At 39.5% G+C, this 23,695-nt stretch overlaps 1 protein-coding gene across 1 annotated transcript; it reads right to left on the reverse strand.

The window, feature by feature from the left end:
- Positions 1-974: 974 nt before the first annotated feature.
- hmx3a (H6 family homeobox 3a) lies at positions 975-23,659 on the reverse strand. The gene is made up of 3 exons (XM_044214520.1): positions 23,451-23,659; positions 3,522-3,825; positions 975-2,548 (listed from the first exon to the last, which is right to left on the reverse strand). The coding sequence occupies exons 2-3, from the start codon at positions 3,808-3,810 to the stop codon at positions 1,929-1,931; spliced, it is 909 nt and encodes a 302-aa protein (XP_044070455.1). The 5' UTR covers positions 3,811-3,825; positions 23,451-23,659; the 3' UTR covers positions 975-1,928.
- Positions 23,660-23,695: the final 36 nt, after the last annotated feature.

The raw sequence follows: 23,695 nt of genomic DNA on the forward strand, positions 1-23,695 counted from the left end.
AGTGACACCATAGGGTGGCATGTGTTACAAAATACCTTTTTTTCAAACTTTTTTTTAAAAGATGAAACATTCATTTAGGCTACTATGTGCAATATAGGCTATAACTGTGGAGACATTGTGAGATGTTATTGTACAGATTTAAAAAAAAACAACATAATAGTAAGAATATAATTTTTCTGTTTTTTATAACCTGAAACAAGTGTCCTACCTCACCACTTAAATATAGCCTGAATGGCATCACAAATGTTCCTTGTAAAGAGAGATGTATCCTCATATCAAAAAATAAAATTACGTTCAGAAATAAAAAAGTGTTTGAAATACAAAAAGAAAAGAAAAATAAAATAAGAATGACTTCACAGAAAATTGACGGCTTGCTACAACAACAAAATAGGGAGGTGGAGATACGTGCCATAGATCCTGACATCCTTCCACCTCACACTGAACATACAGTACACACACACACACACACACACACACACACGGCCATGAGAGAGAGGGAGGAAAAAATGTTAAAAGACAGTAGCTCATGCTCAGGGAGTAATGTCCTCTTCTGAATACATTACCCATAATTTTGGCAAGATAGTGGCAATTACGCATGTAATTGACCGAGCCACTTTTTATGTAAAATAACGTTTTTAAAGTGCATAACACTAAGATGATTACAGAAACCCACCTGCCCAAGCGTCACGTGTGTGTGTGTGTATGTGTGTGTGTGTGTGTGTTGATGGAGGGTTCCGCGTGCATCTATTATCAGAAGATTAATTTGGCTCATCATCTCGGCTACTTTTAATATTTTTTTTCTTTTGGTGTCTCTTGGTGCACACCATTTTTTGTGAAAACTGTTTTATACTAGTGATTAAAAAAATAAAATATATGTTAATTATGAAATGGCTCCATTTAACCTCCTCTAGTCATTAGTGAGATTTTCTAATCCATCATTGGATATATAAGTCATACAAAAATATCCTAAAATGTAAGGAATATTCTCCATTTATTTCACAACATGGTTCAGCAATACAATATCAAAACGTTATTTTACTGTACAAAGGAGAAGCCGCAAGTGGCAGGCCCTCTCCCCGGACCTCATTAAATATATACATTTACATATTTGTTTACAGCAGTGTCGTCGATATTTTTGCTGCTCCTGTTCAAAAACACAAGTAGATAAAGAGACATTGGAGCTCACACTTGTGCTTGAAGGACGTGTCCATGTGGAGGGAACAAGAGTGAGAATCACGAAAACTAAACATAAAGCTACATGGGTATTTTACAGTTGAGAGTGTCTTGATTGTCCCCTGTCAAGCGCTTTAAAAAGCAACAAAGAAATTACAACAAAAGCCTCATCAATATTCCACCGAGAATAGATGCCAAAACATGTATATTTCCCATTCACAGCACACCGTCAGTGTATTGCACATCATCGTGTAATCAGTTCTGGAAATGTAAATAAAATCAAATAATTATGTTAGATGATAAGCAGGCCCGCGCCTTTAGGCCGCCATTTTTTGTAAACAAGGTAAAGTTTTTTTTTTTTACACATCACACAGAGTTGGCCTGCCCAGCAACAGTCATGGTGTAAAAACTAGTGGAAAAATAAAAGACACTCATCAGACAGTGTAAGCAGGTGGACTCCTGAGGTGATAATTACATATAATAATAATAATAATAATAATAATAATAATAATAATAATAATAATATAAAACATGGGCTTTGAATTGTCGGATCACGTGTAAACGGCACCCTCATGGAAAATGACACAATATATTTGTAAAAGTAGGTCCATGTCGGCCCGACAGTGTGTCTCTTTTCTTTCTTTTTTTTCTTCATTCAGTCAGTTGTACAAAAATATTAAGTCTTTTTTTTTTACTTTTCGGATGAGCTGATTTTGAAAATAGACACCAACTTGTGCCGCAAGACTCAGCTCTTTTCAAACCGGTCTGAGCAGCGGCACGGATGTGACGATGGGGTGGGAGTAGTAGACGCCCGGGTGCGGGAAGGTGAGCAGCGGTTGGCTTGCGGGCACGTTGGCAGCGGCGCCTCCGCTCTCCGAGGCCGAGTTCTCGTGGTAGAGAATGGGCACCCGGACTATCCTCTGCGCCGCGGCGTGGCTCAGGTTGGCGGCCTCCAGCTCCGCGGCCAGCTGCCTTTTCCACTTGTTCCTCCTGTTCTGGAACCAGATCTTCACCTGAGTCTCCGTCAAGTGGAGGGACGCGGCCAGACCGGCCCGCTCCGAGCTGCTTAGGTACCGCTTCATGTCGAAGGTGGACTCCAGCTGGAACACTTGGCTCCGGGAAAACACCGTGCGCGTCTTCTTCTTGCGGCACGGTTTCTTGTCGTCGTCCCTCTTCTTCCACTCTTCCAACTCGTCTTTTTTGGCTTCTTCAGTATCGCTCTCTTCCAGGATTATCTCGTCGCCGCTTTTGTTGTTGTGCTCATCGTCATCGTCGTCGTCTTTGGCGTCTGGCTCGGATTTGAGAACCAGGTCCGGCGAGTCTCTGTCTGTGCCCGAGGTTGGAGAGCAGTCTCTGGCTCCTGGTTTCTCGGTGACTGAAATGGGGACACAGGGAGATGTGGTCATAAACACTGGGGCCTGAAGCTGTGTTTGGGATTTTATTACAGCCTGTTGATACTGGGCAGCCTGTGGGAAAACTAAAATGGTTATAAATAGTGCCAGAAAAATACGGCTTGCGACATAAACATAAACCATTTAGAGCTAGACGCGACTGACAAAACCGTGTTCAAATGTATTCAAGTAATTGTTTTTATCCAACTAAAGAGAACACTTTTAATAGACTAAACAAATAAAATATTCAAAATATGTTGGTCTTTATTTATAAGTTTTATTTGAACAAACCAGGGTTGTACATTCACTCTCCTAACTGAACAGGCTTTCAAAAATCCCATGAACGCATGATAGTGCCATTCATATCAGCGTGTTTTAAATCCCACGTGAATAAATCACCGAAACAGGCAGGTAGAAAAGCTGCCAGGGACCGAGCCTCTGGGGTAAGATGTTCTTAGTGAGGCCAATAGACAAATCAAAAGCACGCTGCGCATCGTCGCCCTCATCCGATGATTTGATGATGTCTACTTCATTTTATGCTCAGTGTGTCACTTTATTGATCTATTATCCCGCGTCGTGGCATAACAATATAGGCCTTCATAGAGGACAAGGCGTCAAATCACTATGTACTCTGTGGTGTGGTAACACAAGGTATGTAATAATATTTCCTATCACCAAAACGCACAAAATCCACATTTATCGAGTAGGCTACATATCTGAGTAGGCAGTGCAGTGACTGGTTTCTGACAAGTTATTATTGTGTCACAAAACGCACATAGGACATGCTCCTGAAAAAGTTTCCCCTCTATTTCACAGATTAAGAGGAAAAACTCCAACATCAAAATGGAATTCAACGGCTAAAAGTGTGACAATTGCTTGCTCATAAGAGATACACTATATTTGCGCCCATAACAGGCTACATAATAAATATTGTTGTTTTCTGTCTGTCAGTCTTACCTTCGGTTCTGTGTAGGTGGACGGATGAGCTGAGGGCGTAGGGGTACCACCACGCCGAGGTGCGCTCCAAGTAGTGAGCCGGTAGACTGAACCTCTGTGCGGGCAGGTCAAAGCGCGGAAAGTTGAAGTCCCCGACTTGGGAGAGGGAAAATCCCCCCTCCAGGGCCGCCTTGGCGGCAGCCAGAACGGGCTTGGGTTTGGACGGTTTGCTATCACAGTTCAGCAGGTTCTTAATGAAGAAAGGAGAGTCCTTGGCCGAAGCGCACGTCTCTTGCGTTGTCTCTGGCATCGTTGTGGCTGTGGTCTGAACGCAGAGGACCACGGAAGCAGGAATTAAAAGAGAAAAAAGCAAGGCTGACTTACAGACTGTCGATATCCTGGCTGTAAAGGTCCCTGTTTTATTCTTCTCAGTAATTTAACGCGGAGACTCGATTTCACAGCCGGAGAGCACGTCAAAACACACGTCCTTCTAGTCTAGCAAAATAATAAAATAAAATGTTTGAGAGGTAAAAAAAACAAAACATGTATAAACACAGAGATGGCTCATTCCGGGCTCTGTCGTCAAAACGCAAACTGTGTCCACCGTGTCAGTCAGTCTGGCGTCTGATGCTAATGATGAAATAAAAATGTCATCCAAGTTAAATGCGGAAAGTATAGGCGATTGGGCATGTACAATGGCAAATGGGATTAAGGGAGAGACGGTGAGGAGAGAGGGAGAGAGAGAGAGGGAGGGAGAGAGAGAGAGAGAGAGAGAGAGACCATCCTCCCCTCTCTGTGCGCTCTGGCTGCAGGCTGTGTGTGCTCGCCTGTTATTGGTCTCATATAGTCCAATTAGGCAGCAAATGAACACGAGGCTGTTAGTGCCAAAAAGGAAGGTTTGGGATAAGCGCCGTCAGAACAAGCGCCACATCACACAACTAACATTACAGTCAGACACAGACCGACTGCACGAGGTTACTCATTATCCAGTGTTTTGTTTTTGTTTTTTGTTTTTTGGGGTTTTTTTTTGTATATTTAATGAGACATTTTTGAACCACTTTCACACTTTTTTAAATTCGGCTATTTATGAATATATTTTAGGAGATCTTAGACTCTATTTAACTTCTAAAACTATCAGAAAAAGCTATGTATTTTAAAGAAATATTTTGTAATATATAGCCTCCAAGAATACTTAAAGCTTGCAATGATTATCCAAGGTCTAAAGGTGATTCTTTTAGTGAGTCAGTTCAAACAGATTACATTAAAAGGCAAATTATTCTAACGACAAATTCCCGTCCTGCGTGTGTGTGAGATGAACAAGCCAGCTATCTAACAGCTATCCAACTGCACATAATACTCCCACAACCATGCAAACTCATAAAATAACAGTAACACCAACTTAAATAGTGCAAAAGTCTCGGAATCACGCGTTATTTTTTTTTTTTTTTGAATCAGTAAAACGCCTCCTTTCTTGTGGAGAATTGTTGCAATTATCATTCTAACTTGACAACACAAAATTAAAAAACTAAGAGTGTGGTCACCATGCCAGCACTCAAATAGTCCCCAAATGTTTGCTTCTCAGACTCTCAGACACAATATGAGAAAGGCCTGAGATCAGGCGGCAGCTACTCAACGTGTCACCAAAGGGCGATTAGATTCATATTTCTAATTCATTGATTTTCAGCTAGGGCCACTTCCACAATGTCTGCGGGTCGCATAGTCATTTATTCCTCCCTAATCGATTTGGTTAATTCATCCCTCAGATTGCACTCTTTGTAAATGTGCTATGTATATTCACTCATTGATATTAATTGACTTGTTAAAAAGCAGTCCATTGGTTGGAAGCTGGTGTAGAAAAAGAACGGGGAGACAGCGTCCTCTGTGGGTCACGAGGAGGAAAAGCAAGTGTGTGGAGAGACTGTGTGTGTGTGTGTGTGTGTGTGTGTGTGTGTGTGTGTGTGTGTGTGTGTGTGTGTGTGTGTGACGAAAGCCTTATCACACTATCACACTGTGGGGACTCACCTCCAATACGGGGGCAAAAAGCAGGTCCCCACAAGGCAAACCACCACATTTTAGGGTAAAGATTAGGGTTGGGGGTAGGCGTGTAGCAGTTATGGTTAGTGTTAGAATAAGTCTCCAACGAATGAATGCAAGTCAATGTGTGAGACCAGGACAGATAGCGACAAGACTGTTTTGTTCTAAGTTCAGCATATTTGTCCTATATATGTTTGATCACATGTGTGACCTAACTGAGATGTACTTATTTCATTATCATGATCATCATCTGTTCCCTAAAGACACTCGTTAGCCATGTGATATGCAGCCATAATAAAGGGTGTCACTGACAAGGTAAAGGTTGCACCGGGTGCCATGCTGCTTCTATTCCCATCATCTGTAGAGTTCTTACATGCACCAGCATGTCCGTGTAATTAACACGTGTTATTCATTTAGTGAGCTGCTCATGTGGGGATATCCTGTTACTGTGATGTAATTACCACCTTTCCTTATCATCACAGGTATTTAATGGCACTCTCAGACTGAGGTGCAAAATGTGTATATTTGGTTGGGATCTGCTATTAGTACAAAATCAAAATAATTCACATTATTCCAATTCCAATATATACTTTCATACTTTGTACTTTGTTTTGACTTTTACATCCAGATCATGCAGTGATTTTATTTTATATTATTTTATTGCAGCAGTACTACCACTACTATCAGGTGGGTACCAGTTATATTTATATTCCTAAAAACAATTTGGATACTATCACTGGGTCCACCAAAGCTCTATTCACACAGGGACAGCATTAAAGAAACAGAGTAACTCAAGCTCTTGGAAACTCTTACTTGTTGCAGTTTCACCCATGTTTTTGAAGTGTTTATATTGTTTATATGCTCCACAACATTACTGAACACAGAGAAGAAACTGCTATAAAAAATTAAATACAGAGTTGTTCAAGATTATTGTAAATGATTTTAAACATTTAAGTCACAGTATTTCAAAAAGGATAGAAGGTGGAAGGATCTAGGAAACACAAAGAGAAGCTGATGCCTAATGAAGGTCTATGTGACCAAAATAGTGCATGAAATAAATAAATATATATTTTGGGAGCTGTTCAGTGTGCAGCTATTACTCTCCTCTCTGTATTATTATTTTAACCCCTGGGTAAAGGTGACTCGTGTAGGCATTTATCATATTGGCCTGATTCCCAGGTTGTGTTTTTGAGTAGTCCAAATGAGATTGTTGAAGGGCCCGGTAATATTTACGCTACAAATAATACTTTACTACAATGCTTTACTACTATAATGGCAGTCCAACATGCTAACTGGGGATAAAAATAACACAACAGATGTTAACCCTGAAAATAAACTGTACAAACTAAGATCATGTAGTCTGTACTTAAAAAATACAGTTCATATTATGCATTGATTAGAAACATTCAGTAGACATTGCCCAGAGGCCATATAGGCCTTCTGAATGCTCCATAAGTCTATTTTTGCTGCTCCTCGGGTAGGTTACTATGACTTTTATATTATTTATTTCAAAGCGCCTAGATATTGATTATTTCACAAGGAAAAATGACAAATGGCAGGAGGGAATGACACGGTCAGCAGGTTCTATTAGAGAAATGATAGTGTTGCTCGTGGTTTGTTAAAAGGTCCCGTTTAGATACTTTATAGGTTTACATCCATCATCGTCTAATGACCTATTTGATGAAAAACACGCGCTCTGGTGACAACGGCCCTGTGCAGCCAACTTCGCTTTGTAATTGCTCCCATATTAAATATAGATTTTTGTTTTGATATCTTGTGAGAATTCCTTTCTGTGGGTCAAAATTGTGATAAAAGACATGGATGCAACAGCAAAAGCTCAGAGGGAGAAAAGTGGAAGGAAAATGGGAAAAATAGGCGAGTATGAGATGTTGACGGTGGAGTGCTGAGCAGTGGTGGAGGAAGTATTCAGATCCTTTACTTAAGTAAAAGAAGCAATACTGCAATATGAAAATATTATTGGAAGTATTATTGGTAAAATGTACTTAAAGTGAAGTACACATAATGTAAAAAAAAAATCTGATTATTATTTCCGATGCATTAATGTGAAAGTAGCATTTTACTGTTGTCGTTGGTCGAGATGGAGCTAATTTTAACATTCAACTATTTTGTAGTTTAATCTACAGAAATGCATCATATATTATTAACTGATGATAGTTTTAAGTAAAATCTTAATCTTCAAAGTAACTAGTAGCTGAAGCTGTCAGACAAATGTGCACAGTGGTGGAGGAATCAGATAATTTATCAATACCACAGACAGAAATACTCCATTACAAGTAAAGGCCCTGCATTCAAAATGATACTTAAAAGTATGCAAGTATTATTAGAAAAAATTACTTTAAGTATCAAAAGTAAAAGTACTCAATGCCTAAAAATGGTCCCTGAGTGTTATACCATTATATATGATATTGATAGATTATTATTGCTGATGCATTAATGAGAAAGAAGCATTTTACTGTTGTATGTAAAAGCTTAATCTTAAAAGTAACTAATAGCTAAAGCTGCCAAATGTAGCAGGAGTAAAAAGTACGTTTGCCTCTGAAATGTATTGGAGAAGAAGTATAAAGTGGCACAAAATGGAAATACTCAAGATTGTACTTAAGTACAGTACTTGAGTAAATGTACTTAGTTACTTTCCACCACTGGTTCTGAGGTTCTGAGTGTTTGTACTTGTTTAGGAATCAGTTAAAATAAAGAAAAAACTATTTTAGCCTAATTGAATAATAATATGGATCACATTCTGCTATATTACTAGCCTCTGTTATGACACAATGTAATAGTACAAACTGACTCTGGCTTAGGTAAACATGGATGTTAGCTGATGAAACACTATCCCTGCATGTCACCTTTCAGAACATATTGTTTTCATTGGGTATGAGGAACTGAAACAGATAGTTTGCACAGAATCCTGTTGGACAACAAGATCTTGGTGTCAAACTGCATCCACACAGACAGCAGCATTTATCACTTTAACCTGTCCACCCTGTGTCCTTCTTGCACTTTTAACTGGACACTCCTGTTGGGATGAGCCATTAAACCATTGAAGGCCACACTGAGATTGCTTAGTTTTAAGTATTGCTTTTAACTTGTAAGGGAATTGGTGGCCCACCACTGACCCGGCAAGCTTTAATTGGGATTGTGCAAGTATTGATTGTAAGTGGCCAGGCGAATCTTGAATTACAGCCTGATTAGCTTTTACTCGGCCCCTTGCACCAGCCAGTCGAAGGAGCTCAATGTCACCCAAGTTGGAACACGGCCACTTGACTAGAGGGAGTTTTGTTACTTCTGTGTAAACAGGAAACAACATATATGTAAGGAGGGGAATGACAGTTCTTCTGGCAAATGTACAGTAATAGTCCCTTAGTGTATGATCACTCGCTTTTAGAAATAATTTGAAAACATGTCGCTTAGCATGTACCCTTATGAGGAGATATGGGCGCATAGAAGGTGTATTCTGCATTTTATCTCCCCTGCTTTCATTTTATTCACATTTTATCACTCCTTCTCTTCCTTTATTGTTTCTCAGCAGAGATGATGGCCTCTATAAGGTTTGGATGGAAACAGTCATAGGAGTGATGTAGCCCTTTTCCTCTATTATGAGCAGCTTCATCTGAGCCCTCCAGACACCCAGCCTCAATATCCACCCTCTGTACCTCCAAAAACTCTGCCCTGGATCGTCAGCTTTTACCCAGCCTGCCTGTATGTGTCATTACAACTCGATAATCTGGAGAGGGCAACAGAAAAGTTCTCATCAGTGTCAGCCTGAGATATAGATATGGGCCGGGTAACAAATGGCCAAATGCACAGGCGGCAGAGCAGACCATCAATAAAGCAATTTCTTGTGTCATAACAGCCGCGCTTTTCCTAAAGCCAACCTTTCAAAACTTTTCCCTCTGCAAATCGCTGCAGCCCCACCATTAGAGTCCTGCCTTGTGAATTTAATGGATTCCGTACAAACAATATTCCACCATAATGGAAAAGGTTGAAGTCACTGAAGACAGATGAAGTCATAAACACATATAATTGAGAATCAAAGACCGATAAATTTTAAACTGCTATCCATTTTCTCTTTTTAGATGATGATCTATGTCAGCACGGCTGCAGGAAAATGGAAGAGATTATGGGGGAAAATTATAACAATAAATTTTCTAAACATACACCTTGATTATGCTTCGATTTTTTGGAGGGGTAGAGGGCGAGGGAGGGGTTAGAAAGAAAGCTGGGATCGCTGAAAGCTTGCTGGCTAAATGGCACCATAAAATAGGTTCCCTGCTCTTTTGCCTGCAGAGCGTAGGCATGCCTGGAGGTGTGATTTCACCCCCTCTAAATGGGGGAAATGAATTGTGTAATTTATTGCAAACGCGCACACAGTGAGATTAGATCAGCATATCCCATCAAAGGAACAACAATCAATCAGCCTCTAGTTAACAGCTTGAAACACATAAACCAGGGCACCTAATGGCTTTCCAATTTAACAGATTGATAGACTTATCCGGTCCTAAGGGATGAATTAAGAAAACCGGGTACTTTCACACAGGCACTGGCACTTTTGACAAGACCTTTCCCCCCTCTAGCTTACTTACCATCTTTACTCCCAAATACAGAGATAAGGTTAACCTGAAAATAAAGAGAAAGTCGGTTTTCCCTCTTTTCTTTTTTTTTTTCCACTCCAGAGCTGATTTGTTATTCAGATGAGGCGGAAGTGGAAGTGTGTCAGATGTGGAGAATGGGCTCATTTTAATGACCTGATTATCGCAGGTCATTTGGAACTGTGAAATCAAGGGAGCTATTCAAAGCCACTTGACAATATCTAAATGTGACCCGGGCAACCCATTCAACCAAGAATGTATTTTTAAAAAAGGAACTTGTTTGTTTCAAATCTTATTACTCACATCATTGATTCATGTAAACTCATCAGTGAAAAAAATATTAAAAGGTATAGTTTGACATTTTGGTAAATACACTTATTCTCATTCTGAGAGTTAGATGAGAAGATTGATACCTCTCTAGCATCTGTATGGAAAACATGCAGCTGGAGCAAGCAGTCGGTTAGCTTATCTTAGTTTAGCATAGCATAAAGACTGGAAATGGGGGGATATAGCTAGCCTGGCTCTATCCAAAGATAAAAAACCTGCACCTTTGCAAAATGTCACAAATAACCATGTTATATCTTGTACGTTTATCCGTACAAGAACCAACATGTAAAAATTCAATGTCTTATGTGGAGTTATGTACCAGACTATTTGTTGGCTACCAGCAGAGACTCCAGGAAGTAACTGGTCCCAGACAAACAATACTCCGGCACATAACCCCCCGTAAAACAGCAAATACTAATTTTTACACATTCAATTCAGTTTTATTTATATAGTGCCAATTCATAACAAAAGTTATCTCATTGCACTTTTCCTATAGAGCAGGTCTAGACCGTACTCTTTATATTATCTTTATCTTCATATTATTTACAGAGACCCAACAAATCCCACCATGAGCAAGCACTTGGCGACAGTAGCAAGAAAAAACTTCATTTTAACAGGCAGAAACCTCGGGCAGAACCCAACTCAATGGTGGGCGGCCATCCTCCGCTGCCATGTTAGGTTTTGAGAGAGAGAGAGAGATTGGTTGGTACCGATTAAACAAACATGGTCCACTTGGAGTATGTAAATTATGTGCTCAACGTAACTCACATTCAGAGCTACACACTTATGAGAGGCCACTGCCTACTATTTTGTATCTGTATGTGTGAATGCTGCGTAAGAAACAGTTCTTGCACAGGCTTAGTTTTGTACTGAACAAAACGTAACATCTTGAACAGGCAAAATACTGAAGACTGAAGTGCATCTGAACAGTGATGCAGTCGCTTAGCTTAGAAAACAAGTGAAAGAACTACATAGTCAGTGACTACAAATCTTTGAACTGAACAAAACAATTTGAATCAGCAAAGTGATTAGAAATTTCTACACCAAATACCAGCCACAAAGAAAAACATTCAAATAAGGTTAACTGGCTGTACTGTCTTCTAAAAAGCTTGGCTACAAACCCAGAGCCTTGACCTGGAGAACTAGCGTAATGCACACTCTGTGTCACCATATTATCTTGTCCACATCAACAAAGACAGCTGATCTCTCTGTGTCACTGCATAATTGAGGAGCTGTTGCTATCAAGGATGTGACCCAGAGAGGGATGAGAAAGTGTTACCCTAGACCCCCGCAAGCAGACCAGAGGAACAGACTCAAGTGAGACCAGAACCACAGATGGGGTGCATCCACAGGCCAGAGACAGCAGACAGTCTCCCCTCAGCTTCAATCTCTCAGACAGCCTCTGAAGCCAGTGGCCCATAACATATACATGTGAATGATGTGTGCACTCCACTGACAGAACTCTACACTAAAGAGGAACCAGATCTTCTCAGCAGAATCAAGTATGTGAAGGGCTGGGGTCAATTTTGTCTCGTCTCTAGACACTTCAGGAAATGGATTAAGATTCAGCTCGTGGGTTGGAAATGAGCCATAATTGATTACTGATGAATCAATAGATTGACTAATGAATAAAAACCCCTTACTAACCAATCAAAAAACAAAGAGGCAACTGACTAAAGCAGTTGCCTCTTTGTTTCTGCATTTCCAGTCAGGTTAGCAGAAAACCTGCAGCTATCTGACACAAAGGGGGATGAATGCTCCAAAACTGAAGAGGACAACACAGGAAATGCCTAAACACAAAACAGGAACATTAGACTCGACAAGAGTCTCACCTTCCAGGTCAGAGAACAAAAATTGGGTTTTCCTACTTGACACTAATACTCGTATCCTCCCTGTGGACACAACTCTGCTGACCCTCTTGTACGGCCTGTGAGTATAGCAAGGAGCACATGATCACAAAGAACATGATTGCCCCCCTCATGATGGACAGTAATTGGTGTTTGTTTGCTCTCTTTTCTCCCTCTCTTGTGTCATGGGGTGGTAAAGAGTAATATTACTGTCAGCTGATTAGTATGGCTCCTCTGCCTCTTCCAGCAGCTGTCAGGATTACCTAATGAGAGGAAATTTGAGCAGTGACGAGAGGCCTATGCACACATACACAGACACACATATACATGAATTTACAAGACAAGGAGAGTTTGGTGTGGTAGAACTTGACTGTCATGCACAGAGCCCTGACCTCAACCCCATCCAACACCTTTGGGATGAACTGGAAGTACTTCTGCAATGAAGTTGATTTTGTACCAAAAGATAGGGGTGTCCACATACATGTTATTCTGCAAAAACATATGTAAATTTTATTTATTTCATTTATTTGGGTGAAATCCCTAATATTTCCAGTAGCAATTAAGACTTGAAATAAACAACAATCTAAAAGCCTACCTTTATGATGTATAATTAGAGATAACATAACAGAAAATCAGCTAAAATGGAAACAAAAAGAAAACTAAACTCAAGCAGGAAAGACATTATGCAGCTGGTAGGTGAGTTACATCAGAGAAAACAAAGTTATAATAAATAATAGGTTAAAACTATCCTATTCTGAACTTGATATTTCCCATGATATTTTGTACTCAGTCCACAACATGACTCAGAAGATGTGTGTTCACCTATGTTTCATGAGTGATATCATAATTTTCCTTCTGTTAAAAATGGGATACATATGAGGGACCAGCACCAGTTCCTAATGGATCTTTCAGAATTGTTCTCCTAATACATCAAGCATTCACACCAGCCTCTGACAACTCTATCTTCACATCTATCCTCACATCTTAACGCACCCCAAAGTCCTCAGGGCACCCCAGAAAATTAACCATTTAATAGCAATAAATAACAGATTCTGACTCAAGGGGACTTCAAATCAGTCTCTCTCTCTCTCTCTCTCTCTCTCTCTCTCTCTCTCTCTCTCTCTCTCTCTCTCTCTCTCTCTCTCTCTCTCTCTCTCTCTCTCTCTCTCTCTCTCTCTCTCTCTCACACACACACACACACACACACACACACACACACACACACACACACAAAAGAGTACCCTCATATAGCTGGATTAACACCGAATAGCCCAATCAAATGTTTTATGACTGAGATAGCACACCATATGTAACACCCATTTTTTCCACATTAACTACACACCAGCCTTACAGGATGTGACAGTCTTATAGAAACGCAGATACAGCAATGTTACCTTCAGTGGTGGAATATCACTAAGTACATTTACTCAAGCACTGTACTTAAGTACAAATCTGAGGTACTTGTACTCTACTTGAGTGTTCCCATTTCATGTTACTTCTACACCACTACATTTCAGAGAAATATTTACTTACTTTATAGATTTATAAGATTTTACATACAACAATTATGATGAGCTATGGATTAAACTACATAGAGTAGTACTAATTTACGACATACAGTATATATCGTAAAATAGTTCAAATTAGCTCCACCTCGACCAGCTACAACGATAAAATGCTACTTACATATTGATGCATCAGTAATGAGGTGTTATAATATATACTAGCTCAACACCCACAGGAGCGATATATTTTACAGGAATACTTTTTCTTTTTTATACATAGTACATGTTGCTAATAATTCTTACATACTTTTACTTAAGTGACATTTTGAAGCCAGGACTCAGCTTGTGACAGAGTATTTCTATATTTCAGTATTTTAATGTCTGATCTGAATACTTCCTCCCCCGGTTGCCATGACGGATTTGTAGTACACCTAAGATGATTCTGTGTTTAGACTTTTTAAAACCACTCTGCACTGTTACATCCTGGCATTTATCTTTTCTGTCAATAGCATTCCAATTAATGGCTCTTACATCTTTCCATATTTCTCCCCTTTTCCCTCTCTGACGATGTATACTGTTACAGGCCCTTGTATTAGTCAAAATGGAGCATTGATTATTTGTAAAAACATAAGTGCAAATCAAATCAACATTGTGCAGGGACAGATGAGAGCTGCCTACCTGTGCACATGCAGGAATAGGGGGCAGTTATTGACCAATTGATTTGATGTGAAGGAGGGGCATTCGTTTTCCAGCAGTGGAAAGACCTTCACTGTGAGGCTAGCAATCACCCCGCCACCTTACCTCCAACTACAACTACCTTTAACACCCAACTGTGTCCTCAGTCTCCACTCCAACGGACCCAAGTATGCAACTTTTCCGCCAGCACCGTTGTGTATTTGGCTTTCTATTTCACTTTAATAGAGGAGAAATTGGCAACATATTCTTTTACAGCCCCCTGGCACCATTAGAAAGCCTGCTGTCATTTGGATTATTTATGAAAAACTATTTCATGCTTACTTACATTTGCTGCTTATTTTCCCCCAGTGTGACCTGCAGCAGATTTAGTTCCATTTCGAAAGCCTTAAAGCCAATTCTTTATGTCTGCAGGTCAGCCTTCTCGATTGAGTTGAGATTGAAATACCAGTGTGTAGTGGGAAAGGTATGGCAAGAGGAAACCAATGATCTTTTATTGCGTAGTGGGCTATAGTAAAGAGAAAAGGAAGGGGGATGCTGAAAGAGAAGAAACGAAAGAGGGTTGAAGGCAGGAGAAACGGGGTGATTTTTAGGTCGATGTAGAATTGGAGACACCTTGCAGAAATAAGAGGCAATGCAAAGGCAGCAACAAAAGTTGAGGAATGAATGGGCCACAAACATCCAGCTGCTCGTGAGCAGCAAAGACAACAAAGACCAGCCAAGAACTGAGTCAGCAAATTGGCATAGAAAGTAAATACAGAAAGGACATAAAAAGAAAGTGGTCTTAAATCTGCAAGATTTTATATTTCATCCAAAAACATGTCAAATACCATTGCTTGTGAGGTGTTTTACAGGGACTACAATGATGAACTTTGTTGGGGGTTTTGTTTGTGATTTTTCTCCATTTCTAGAATCTATACTCATATCCTTGTCTGTACAAGAAAATTGGCAATCTTTGTCTTTCAACATATCAAATAAATCAAAATAAACATCCCCACTAAGGAGCTCGACAGGCCAGGACAAAGCAGTCACACTCACGCATCTATACTCATAATCCCATACTGTATGAGATGGGGTCTTTCACTCCCCATTGCACATGCATGTGCGCACACACACACACACACACACACACTTTTGATCTGGGTTTGGCCTGGGTTTTATACAGTGACCCTAATAAACTGCGGCGTGGCTGGGCATGTTTGTCACTGTCACAGGTAAATGATGTAATTAATGACTGTGTAGCGGAGTGGATGGGAGCCAGGGTGTTAGCTTTTAAACACCTCTCCAGCTGACTGGGTTTGGGGAGGCCCAGCTGGACACAGCCAGCAGATCGATACAGGGTGAGGGGTCAGTCAACCCTCCCATTATGACCTAGGTAGCTCCCATCATTGTCTGGCTAACGATGCCTGCAGGAGGGCCAGAGATGGAGCCACTGCAGGGAGAGGAAGCAGCCCCAGGAGCTTCAAACTGCAGTTGGTGTGGTTTCTGCTATCTGTGTTTGTTAATGTTGTTAATGTACAAGTCTGTATGAGTATTATGATGGAGTACCCAACTGGCTTTACTGCAGGTTGATAGTCTCCATATTCTGTTATTGAGAAATGTTGGTCAGCTTGTCAGGTCCCACCTGTTTGATAATGCCAATAAAGTCCACAGTTCCAACACAGTGCACACTTCTGACTGGAAGTGATGTGTTTGTATTTTCACACATCGAAATCAGCATAATCCCAGCAGTACTGGCAGGATGGAATAATGTCTCTTGCTCCAAGTGCAGTTTCCTTGGATGCTTGAGAATGTTTTTGAAATAAATTGATTTGGATTGGAAACATCAAATCTCACCCTAGTGACAGATTATTTAACCTATATTAAGAAAATGTTACTTTAGAAATAAAGAGCCAGTTGAAATGAAGATTGCTTGCAGTGCAGACTGCGCAGGGCTGTTGGTTGTCCAGATCACCAGCTGACAGACCAACAGTGCAGAGCTGAACAATACTGCGTAGCGTGACAGTGTGTTGCTGTGTGTTATCATTTGTAAACTGCATCTTTCAAAACATTTCTGTCATCAAACTAAAATAACCTGTATAATAAAATAACCCAACATGATCAGAATCAGAAATACTTTATTGATCCCCCGAGGGGAAACTCAACCCAACTGTATCTGCAATGATGGCCTCTGGCTAATGTCAGTACTGTCACTGACTAGAAAAGGACAAAGAGAACAGCGCTTCGCATGGGAAAATTGTTCCCGGTCAGAGTGGTTTAATCAATAATTGTGAGTCTATTGATAGAGAGCTTTTTGTTTGGAAAAACAAAACTCATTATGTCACAAATTTTGCAATGACAAACACTATCAGATCTTGTGGCCTTTTAGATTTCACTTCCCTGAATTACAACTTTAAAATAAACTGGATAAAAAATATCTTACCCTCTTACCCAGAGTTTTTCACTTTTTGTTGATGTCCAGATACAGTATGGCAAAATTACCCTTAAACTGGCCAACTTTCACAAACATTATGCTAATGTTGATGCTTACTTTATTCTGAGATGTTCTATTGTTTTTTTTTGTCAATGTAATGCCCCTGTCACCCCAAAATAATTTGATACTGTAATGGATATAATTCCCAAGGATACTATATGTTATTTGAGCACATCACTGAATCACCCCTTCAATATTGTTTCCTTTTTCTTTTAAATAACACCTCAGCAGTAACATATGTTTGTTTGTTTTTTACCAAATACTATATTTGGAAGGATTTGTCTAAAATATTCAGTCAATATAAAAATGGTTTGGACTGCCATTAGATAATTATAGGCACATGTTTTGCGAATGTTTCAAACTTAGATTCTATCCAGCAAAACATTATTCACAGAAAATAAGACAAGACACTTGTCAAGATTGTTAACTGTTGGTAAGATTTCCTCCTATAAGATTTATGGATCATATCATTAAATGTGTTATTTTTCATTACTGCAGAAATGAGCTGTTGAGTTGCAGCTACAGCTAAAAACCTGTTTCTTCTTTTTGAATTAATTTAAAGTGAAATTTCCATTCAGTAACTCCAAAATTACGTGAGCTGTTTTTCTTTTCTCCTTTATGAAGCCCAGCCATTTTGTTTTTATTCCTCTGTATTGATGGTGTAACAGTATAATTCATGGTTTCTTTGTTTACACTAAAAGAAATTAAAATTTTAAAGAATTTTAGGAGTCTGTCCTCAAAAGGGCAGAAGCTCATTAATCTAAATTCCCTCACATTAGCAACACTATGCATTTCAGACTGCTCTTTACTCAGACTCAATAGCCATTCCAGCAGATCCATACATAGATCAAAACTCAACAGCTAATTCTAAGTGTGCCTCACATTTCTTGGAGCTTTGAGTTTTTTATCCTGTAGGTGCCCTGAGGAATACTGTGACCAGTTTTGTTCATGATGTTGATACATTATTAATATCACAGCAGGGGAGCAAATCGTTCCTGGCCAGATTGGGTTTGATCAATATCCTCAAAGGGCAGAAGCCTCATTAATCTAAAACTTCCCTCACATTAGCAGGACTGTCCAATTCAGACCACTCTTTGCTCCAGCGGATCCATACAGAGATCAAAACTCAACAGCTAATTTAGGAGTCTTGCTGTGAGCTCCCCAAGGAATACTGGGACATGTTTTGTTCATGATATTGATGCATTATGATTATTATTATGGGGATCTTAATTTGTAAAGAAAACAATATGTTTTATAAAACATCCCGATGAACATGTTTTACTTCTGTCAGGTAACAGCATTATTAGGTTTATTCAGTGCTTTCTGAAAGATTTTCATGAGCATAAAAGAGCTGGAGAATGTTTTATTACCTGTAGAGGTCTATTATTCTACAATTAAAAATCACAAAAAACACCCATTTTCACAAGACTTGGTTTCTTTTCCTGAATTACACTGGAAATTTTGTGTCCTAATTAGGGTATAGATATAAGGTAAGTTTATTTGTAAACTGAAGCACCTTTCAACAACAGGGCAATTCAAACTGTTTTACATAAAAAAGGCATTAAGACAAAATATAAAAGAAAGGCAAGTCAATAAAAAGGCCATAAATAGTTCTTTAAAAGAATAATATAAAAAGATAAAAAATAAGCTAAAATGTGTTACTCTGTATCATTTATCTGATTCAGGAATTTGCTTTATATTGATCATATTTTAGGTGACTACCAGCAAAATTAAAAGAGATAAGTACATTAAAAGAGTAGAGCTGAAACGATTAGTCGATTAATCAATCAGCCGATCGACAGACAATTCGAATCTAAATCATTTTTTAAGCAAAAATTCCAAACATGCAGGATTTGCTGCAAGTCTTATGTGATAGTACACTAAATATCTATAAATTCTGGACTGTTAGTCGGACAAAACAAGCAATTTGAAAATATCACCTTGGCCTTGCCATGTATATTTTTCACTATTTTCAGACATTTCATAGACCAAATTATTAATCAATTAACCAAAAAAAATTATCGGCAGACTAATCGATAAAAGTAATCGTTAATTGCAGCGTTAATTTTGTTTTCAGCCAGAACTACAAAGATGATGGCTAAGGTCAATACTAAATGTGAGCACTGTGGCAGACATGCTGAGAGGTGATATTCTACCTGAGACCCATTGCTGTTTAAAGATGTGCACGCACTATGTTATCTTCCTATGGACAGGCTAATCCATTACCAGCCTTCTTGCGGTGTGAGTGAAATACTCGTATTAGGGCAACTGTGCGTTCAGAGGCATCATTCAGGACAATGAGCTATAGCCAGAGAGTGACAAGCTAGAAAAATGCCCCCACTTTTCAGGCTGTACAAATGACGTTTGGCCACGATAACTCACAACTGGACACTTCATTTCAAGTCGGGAGCTAGCTGGCCAGTCAAAAGCTATTATACCATCTTCTTTATTTGTGACCCATGGTTTTGGTAGTGGGGCCATCAAATAAATACTGCTAAAATGCCACTTCAGTCAAAAATATTGGCCAATTCTTTCTCTGTCGTGACTGGGTCCGGATGGCAACCTGTTTCTGATGGTATAAACCTTTTAAGAGTCAGGTGGTCGGGCAGCCGGCATCCATCAGGCCCAACAGCAACCCGAGTTAAGTGTTGGATATATATGCAAGTGAATAAGAGTGACCAATGCTGCTGATCCTTAGAGCTACTCTGAAAGCATAATAGTCAAATGAATTGATTACCAATTTATCATGGGGGAATTGCTTGCTTAGAGGAATAATCACTCACCGATAAAGAAGAAATGGCTATGAATACATTTCAAGGATGACAATCTTTGAGGAGTAATAGTATAATTTGTCACTTGTGACAGTCTATTTGATTGTTCTCGATATTTCAGCCTCCTGGAATATTGGACAGAATCACGCCGGATTGCCAGAGCCAGGCTGAGGTGTGTGAATTTGTCGAGTGGTGCTTTAATACGGTAATAAGGCAGTCAGAAGAACACTTAGACTTCCTAAGGTGACAGCAGCTTTATCGTGCATCGCCTCATAAAGTCCCATCATATCTGTTTGCCACTATTATCAAATGGCTGTTTAGCGTGCTCCTGTGTGTCCGTGTGTGGGTGTTTGAAAGAGAGAGAAAGAGAATGAGTGAACAACCTGTGTGTGTGTGTGTGTGTGTGTGTGTGTGTGTGTGTGTGTGTGTGTGTGTGTGTGTGTGTGTGTGTGTGTGTGTGTGTGTGTGTGAGCAGAGTGTGATGATGAGAGCACAAAAAGATCAGCATGAAAAGTGAGTTGATCCTGGCTGGGGGCAGAAATACTGTAAGGGCCACAAAGATTTTTAGCTTTTATAAGAAAAATAAGCCCATCCTCCCACACTTAAGTGAAACATTTCTTTTTTTGCTCCTATTCCCTCCTGAAGCCCAGGCAGTTGTGGTCAAACTTAGGTCAATAAAATGTCTGTCTGTCCATTGAGTTGCCACATCTATCAAAAGATGAAAGTTTGTCTTTAAAGGAGAGATAGAATTCAGTGGGGAGAGAGTGGGCCCTTTCTGTGAGGCATGCAGGAAATTAATCAAGGAAATGGGGTTTTTGGTGTGCCTATATCACATCTAATCTATCCTTTGTCCACATGTAGCCGACTCCAAGCCTCACCAATCAAGAGCGACACGCTGGCTTTATGAAAAGCCACTTGTTCCCTGCATAATTGGGGGGTCTCATTGCTGAGTTAAATGGGAGGTGGAGGTGGAGGGAGGGGCAGTCTTGTTTGCCCATGTAAAGTGTGATCCAGATAATAGCATTCTCATCAAAGGCAGCAATTACATTCATTACAACAGCGCAAGGCGCGCCTGCAAGGAAATTAAGTGGTGAAAGGAAAGAAAAGCTTAATATATACCTCCTTTATCCTATCCCCCACCTCTCAGTTCTTTTTCAAATGCTCCTCGTGGAGCGGGAGACCTCAAGAAAGAAACAGTCTCAGTAAGAGAAGAATAAATCTTGTCAAAGTCCCCCTTCACCTTTCTGCCTCCAAGAGGCTCCCGTCTACCGTTACTATGGCTGCACTTGTCTAGGATTAAAAAGCTTTTCCTGGAGGGTAATCTCTAATGCAGTTTTTACACAAGCCCAACAAATGACACCAAGTCTTTAAAAACTGCTTAAGACCTTCTCTAAATTAAATTCCAATTTCTTTCAGGAAAGGAGGAGCAAATGAATTGTCTTGTGTGGCGTTAAACTACAAACAGCCTGTAAATCAAGCAGTTAAGAGGAGAAGGGAACCTTTTCATTCAGCCTTTTAAATGTGAATCAGAGCAAGTGGATAACACTGCAACCTTCTCAAAGACAGGTGTTGTCCCAGAGCCCTTTCTACACGTGGCAGTGTGTATATTCAAACTCGCTCATATAATTTAGTTGAGTCTTGTAAAGGCTCTGAGTTCAAGTCAGACCTTTACAAAACGTTAAGTATATGAGTAATTGTGTAATTGTATCAAAATAGACAAATTTTGGATTAGCGTGTTTGATTTATATTACATTAAATCTTATGTATCCATGGCTGAAGGTAACTCATTCAACATCCAACACGGTTTTTCAACAAATCTGAAGTTTACTGTAGGAAGTAATTTCTATGCAAGCTTCCATCAGTGTGACCACAGCATTATTGGGTGTAAATGCCAGCCCTATTAGAGTATTACCTGCTCTCAGTCTCATTAATACATGCTCACTGCCCTTTAAAAGAACAGCTTAATATATCGTGCAGTGGACATGTCATTAATGCAAAATTAAGTTTGACCAATTATTCCCCTTAAGTATTTTTAGGCTTAATAAATCTGTCCTTCAAACTAAATGCCACATTGGTTATAACTGCAGGAAATGCTTAGTTGGAAATACAACACAAGATTATTGTTTTAATGATTTATGTTATAAGAATTAAAAACAAAACTATTGAAACAAATGAGAGCACGAGAAGTGTGCACTTTGTCTTTTCGTGCCGACAAATCATTGTGGCTGTGTGTAAATTATTCAACAGGATCTGGCCCCGGTGGAAACCTGAGCATAATTCAATTGCAATAAAATAACATTAGTGTGGACAGGCTGTTAGAAGGTGATGTAATTGGCCACTCCGGCGGTCATGGTTCAACTGATAAGGTCGACTGTCCCGTCTTTCACTGGTCCTGTACATGCTGTCCCTGGGGACTGGCAGCTGACACAGGCAGGACTCACTTGCTGACTGTACACTGAGCTTTCCATGTCTGTACAGTGACAGCCATGATCTGTGTAATCTTGATGAGTCAAGCCTTTTTAGTAAGGTTAGGACTGAACAATACCAGCCTATGTGTCTTAGCTTTGTATCTTGTGTCATGTGGAGTACCTGTGTCTCAAAACAGTGTGTGGTAGAATGGGAAGTACCTATTTCACCACTGAGACATGTTCGCCATCTACTGTCCATATGTAGAACTGTACTCACATGTGGATGGGCAACAGCAGGTGTACATGCAGGACCAAATGTACCTCAATCAAAAAATATTAGAATAAAATGGTAAAATACTCAAATAATTATCTAAAGTGACACACAAACACATCATACACAAGCCCAGTTACTATACAGAATATAGTGTAGATAGTTAGATTTCTTAGATTTCTTTCAACACCAAACGAGTGACTCATGTTACAAAGTAAAGAATTCACTGATAGCAGGTTTACATTACTGCTGTAATTACTGCTCTGACAGTTGCAGTTGTAATGTGGTAAAAGGATACAGTGGCGTAACTCAACTTAGTCATTTATCATCTTCTCCTCAGTGGTTTTCCTACAACTTTGACACAAATGGGGCAATGTGATCTTCACCAAGCGCTTACTGGTAAATTATTGATTGTGATAAAACATGAATGAGCCAATAGCTTTTGAAAGTAATGCAATTGTTGTGCCTCATTTGCAACTTGCGCATTTGCGCAATTGCAAGCTGTAAAAAAGTGTGTCATGTCACGGATGTGAGTGGATATGCTATCAGTTAACTTCATTAGCTGGTGGCAAATGATGGGTGTTTCAAATCCACAAATGCTATTTAAAAAGAGATTGTAGAAAACAAGTCCCTTCAAGAATAAGCCTATACTTGAACATTTAAATGCTGATACTAAACACCAACTCAATGGTAGGATCTCACCATGTGCCAATCTAAAGTTGTGCACTAATCAGAATTTAAGAGAAAAGTTTGTTGTCTTAGCCTAATGTTAATGCTGAAAATTTGCAAGGGGAAAAATAGTTGCATATTTTATTAGAGAGCCAATAACACACTGTAACATCACTTTCAGGGCTGTTCAAATGTGAATCCCCTGTCAAAGGTGCATTTTAGCTAGTTGCATCAAGTTTGTTTGTAGATGTATGGAAAGCACTGCTTTACACATTTATTTTCAAAACATTCTAAATGAGTACGCCTATGCATTTCTAAATAATACATTATTTATGATAAACTTACCCAATCCTCTGAAGCACGTTCCTAGGCCTTGTTCACTATCAGAATTGATAACTGCGGTCTTCAGGCACAAAAATATGTCAAGTAGGTGCGTTGTCGATTCATATTGCACTTCAAATGTTGAATAACAATCTTTCTGTTGATTTTCATACTATGTGAGAAACTGTATTACTTTGTATTTTGAACAAAGTTACAGCTTCTGTGTTGGGAACCTCTTCGCGGTTACATTGCGCTTGTGGCGGGACGGT

This window comes from Siniperca chuatsi, linkage group LG11, assembly GCF_020085105.1.
Source record: "Siniperca chuatsi isolate FFG_IHB_CAS linkage group LG11, ASM2008510v1, whole genome shotgun sequence".
NCBI classification, from domain to species: domain Eukaryota; kingdom Metazoa; phylum Chordata; class Actinopteri; order Centrarchiformes; family Sinipercidae; genus Siniperca; species Siniperca chuatsi.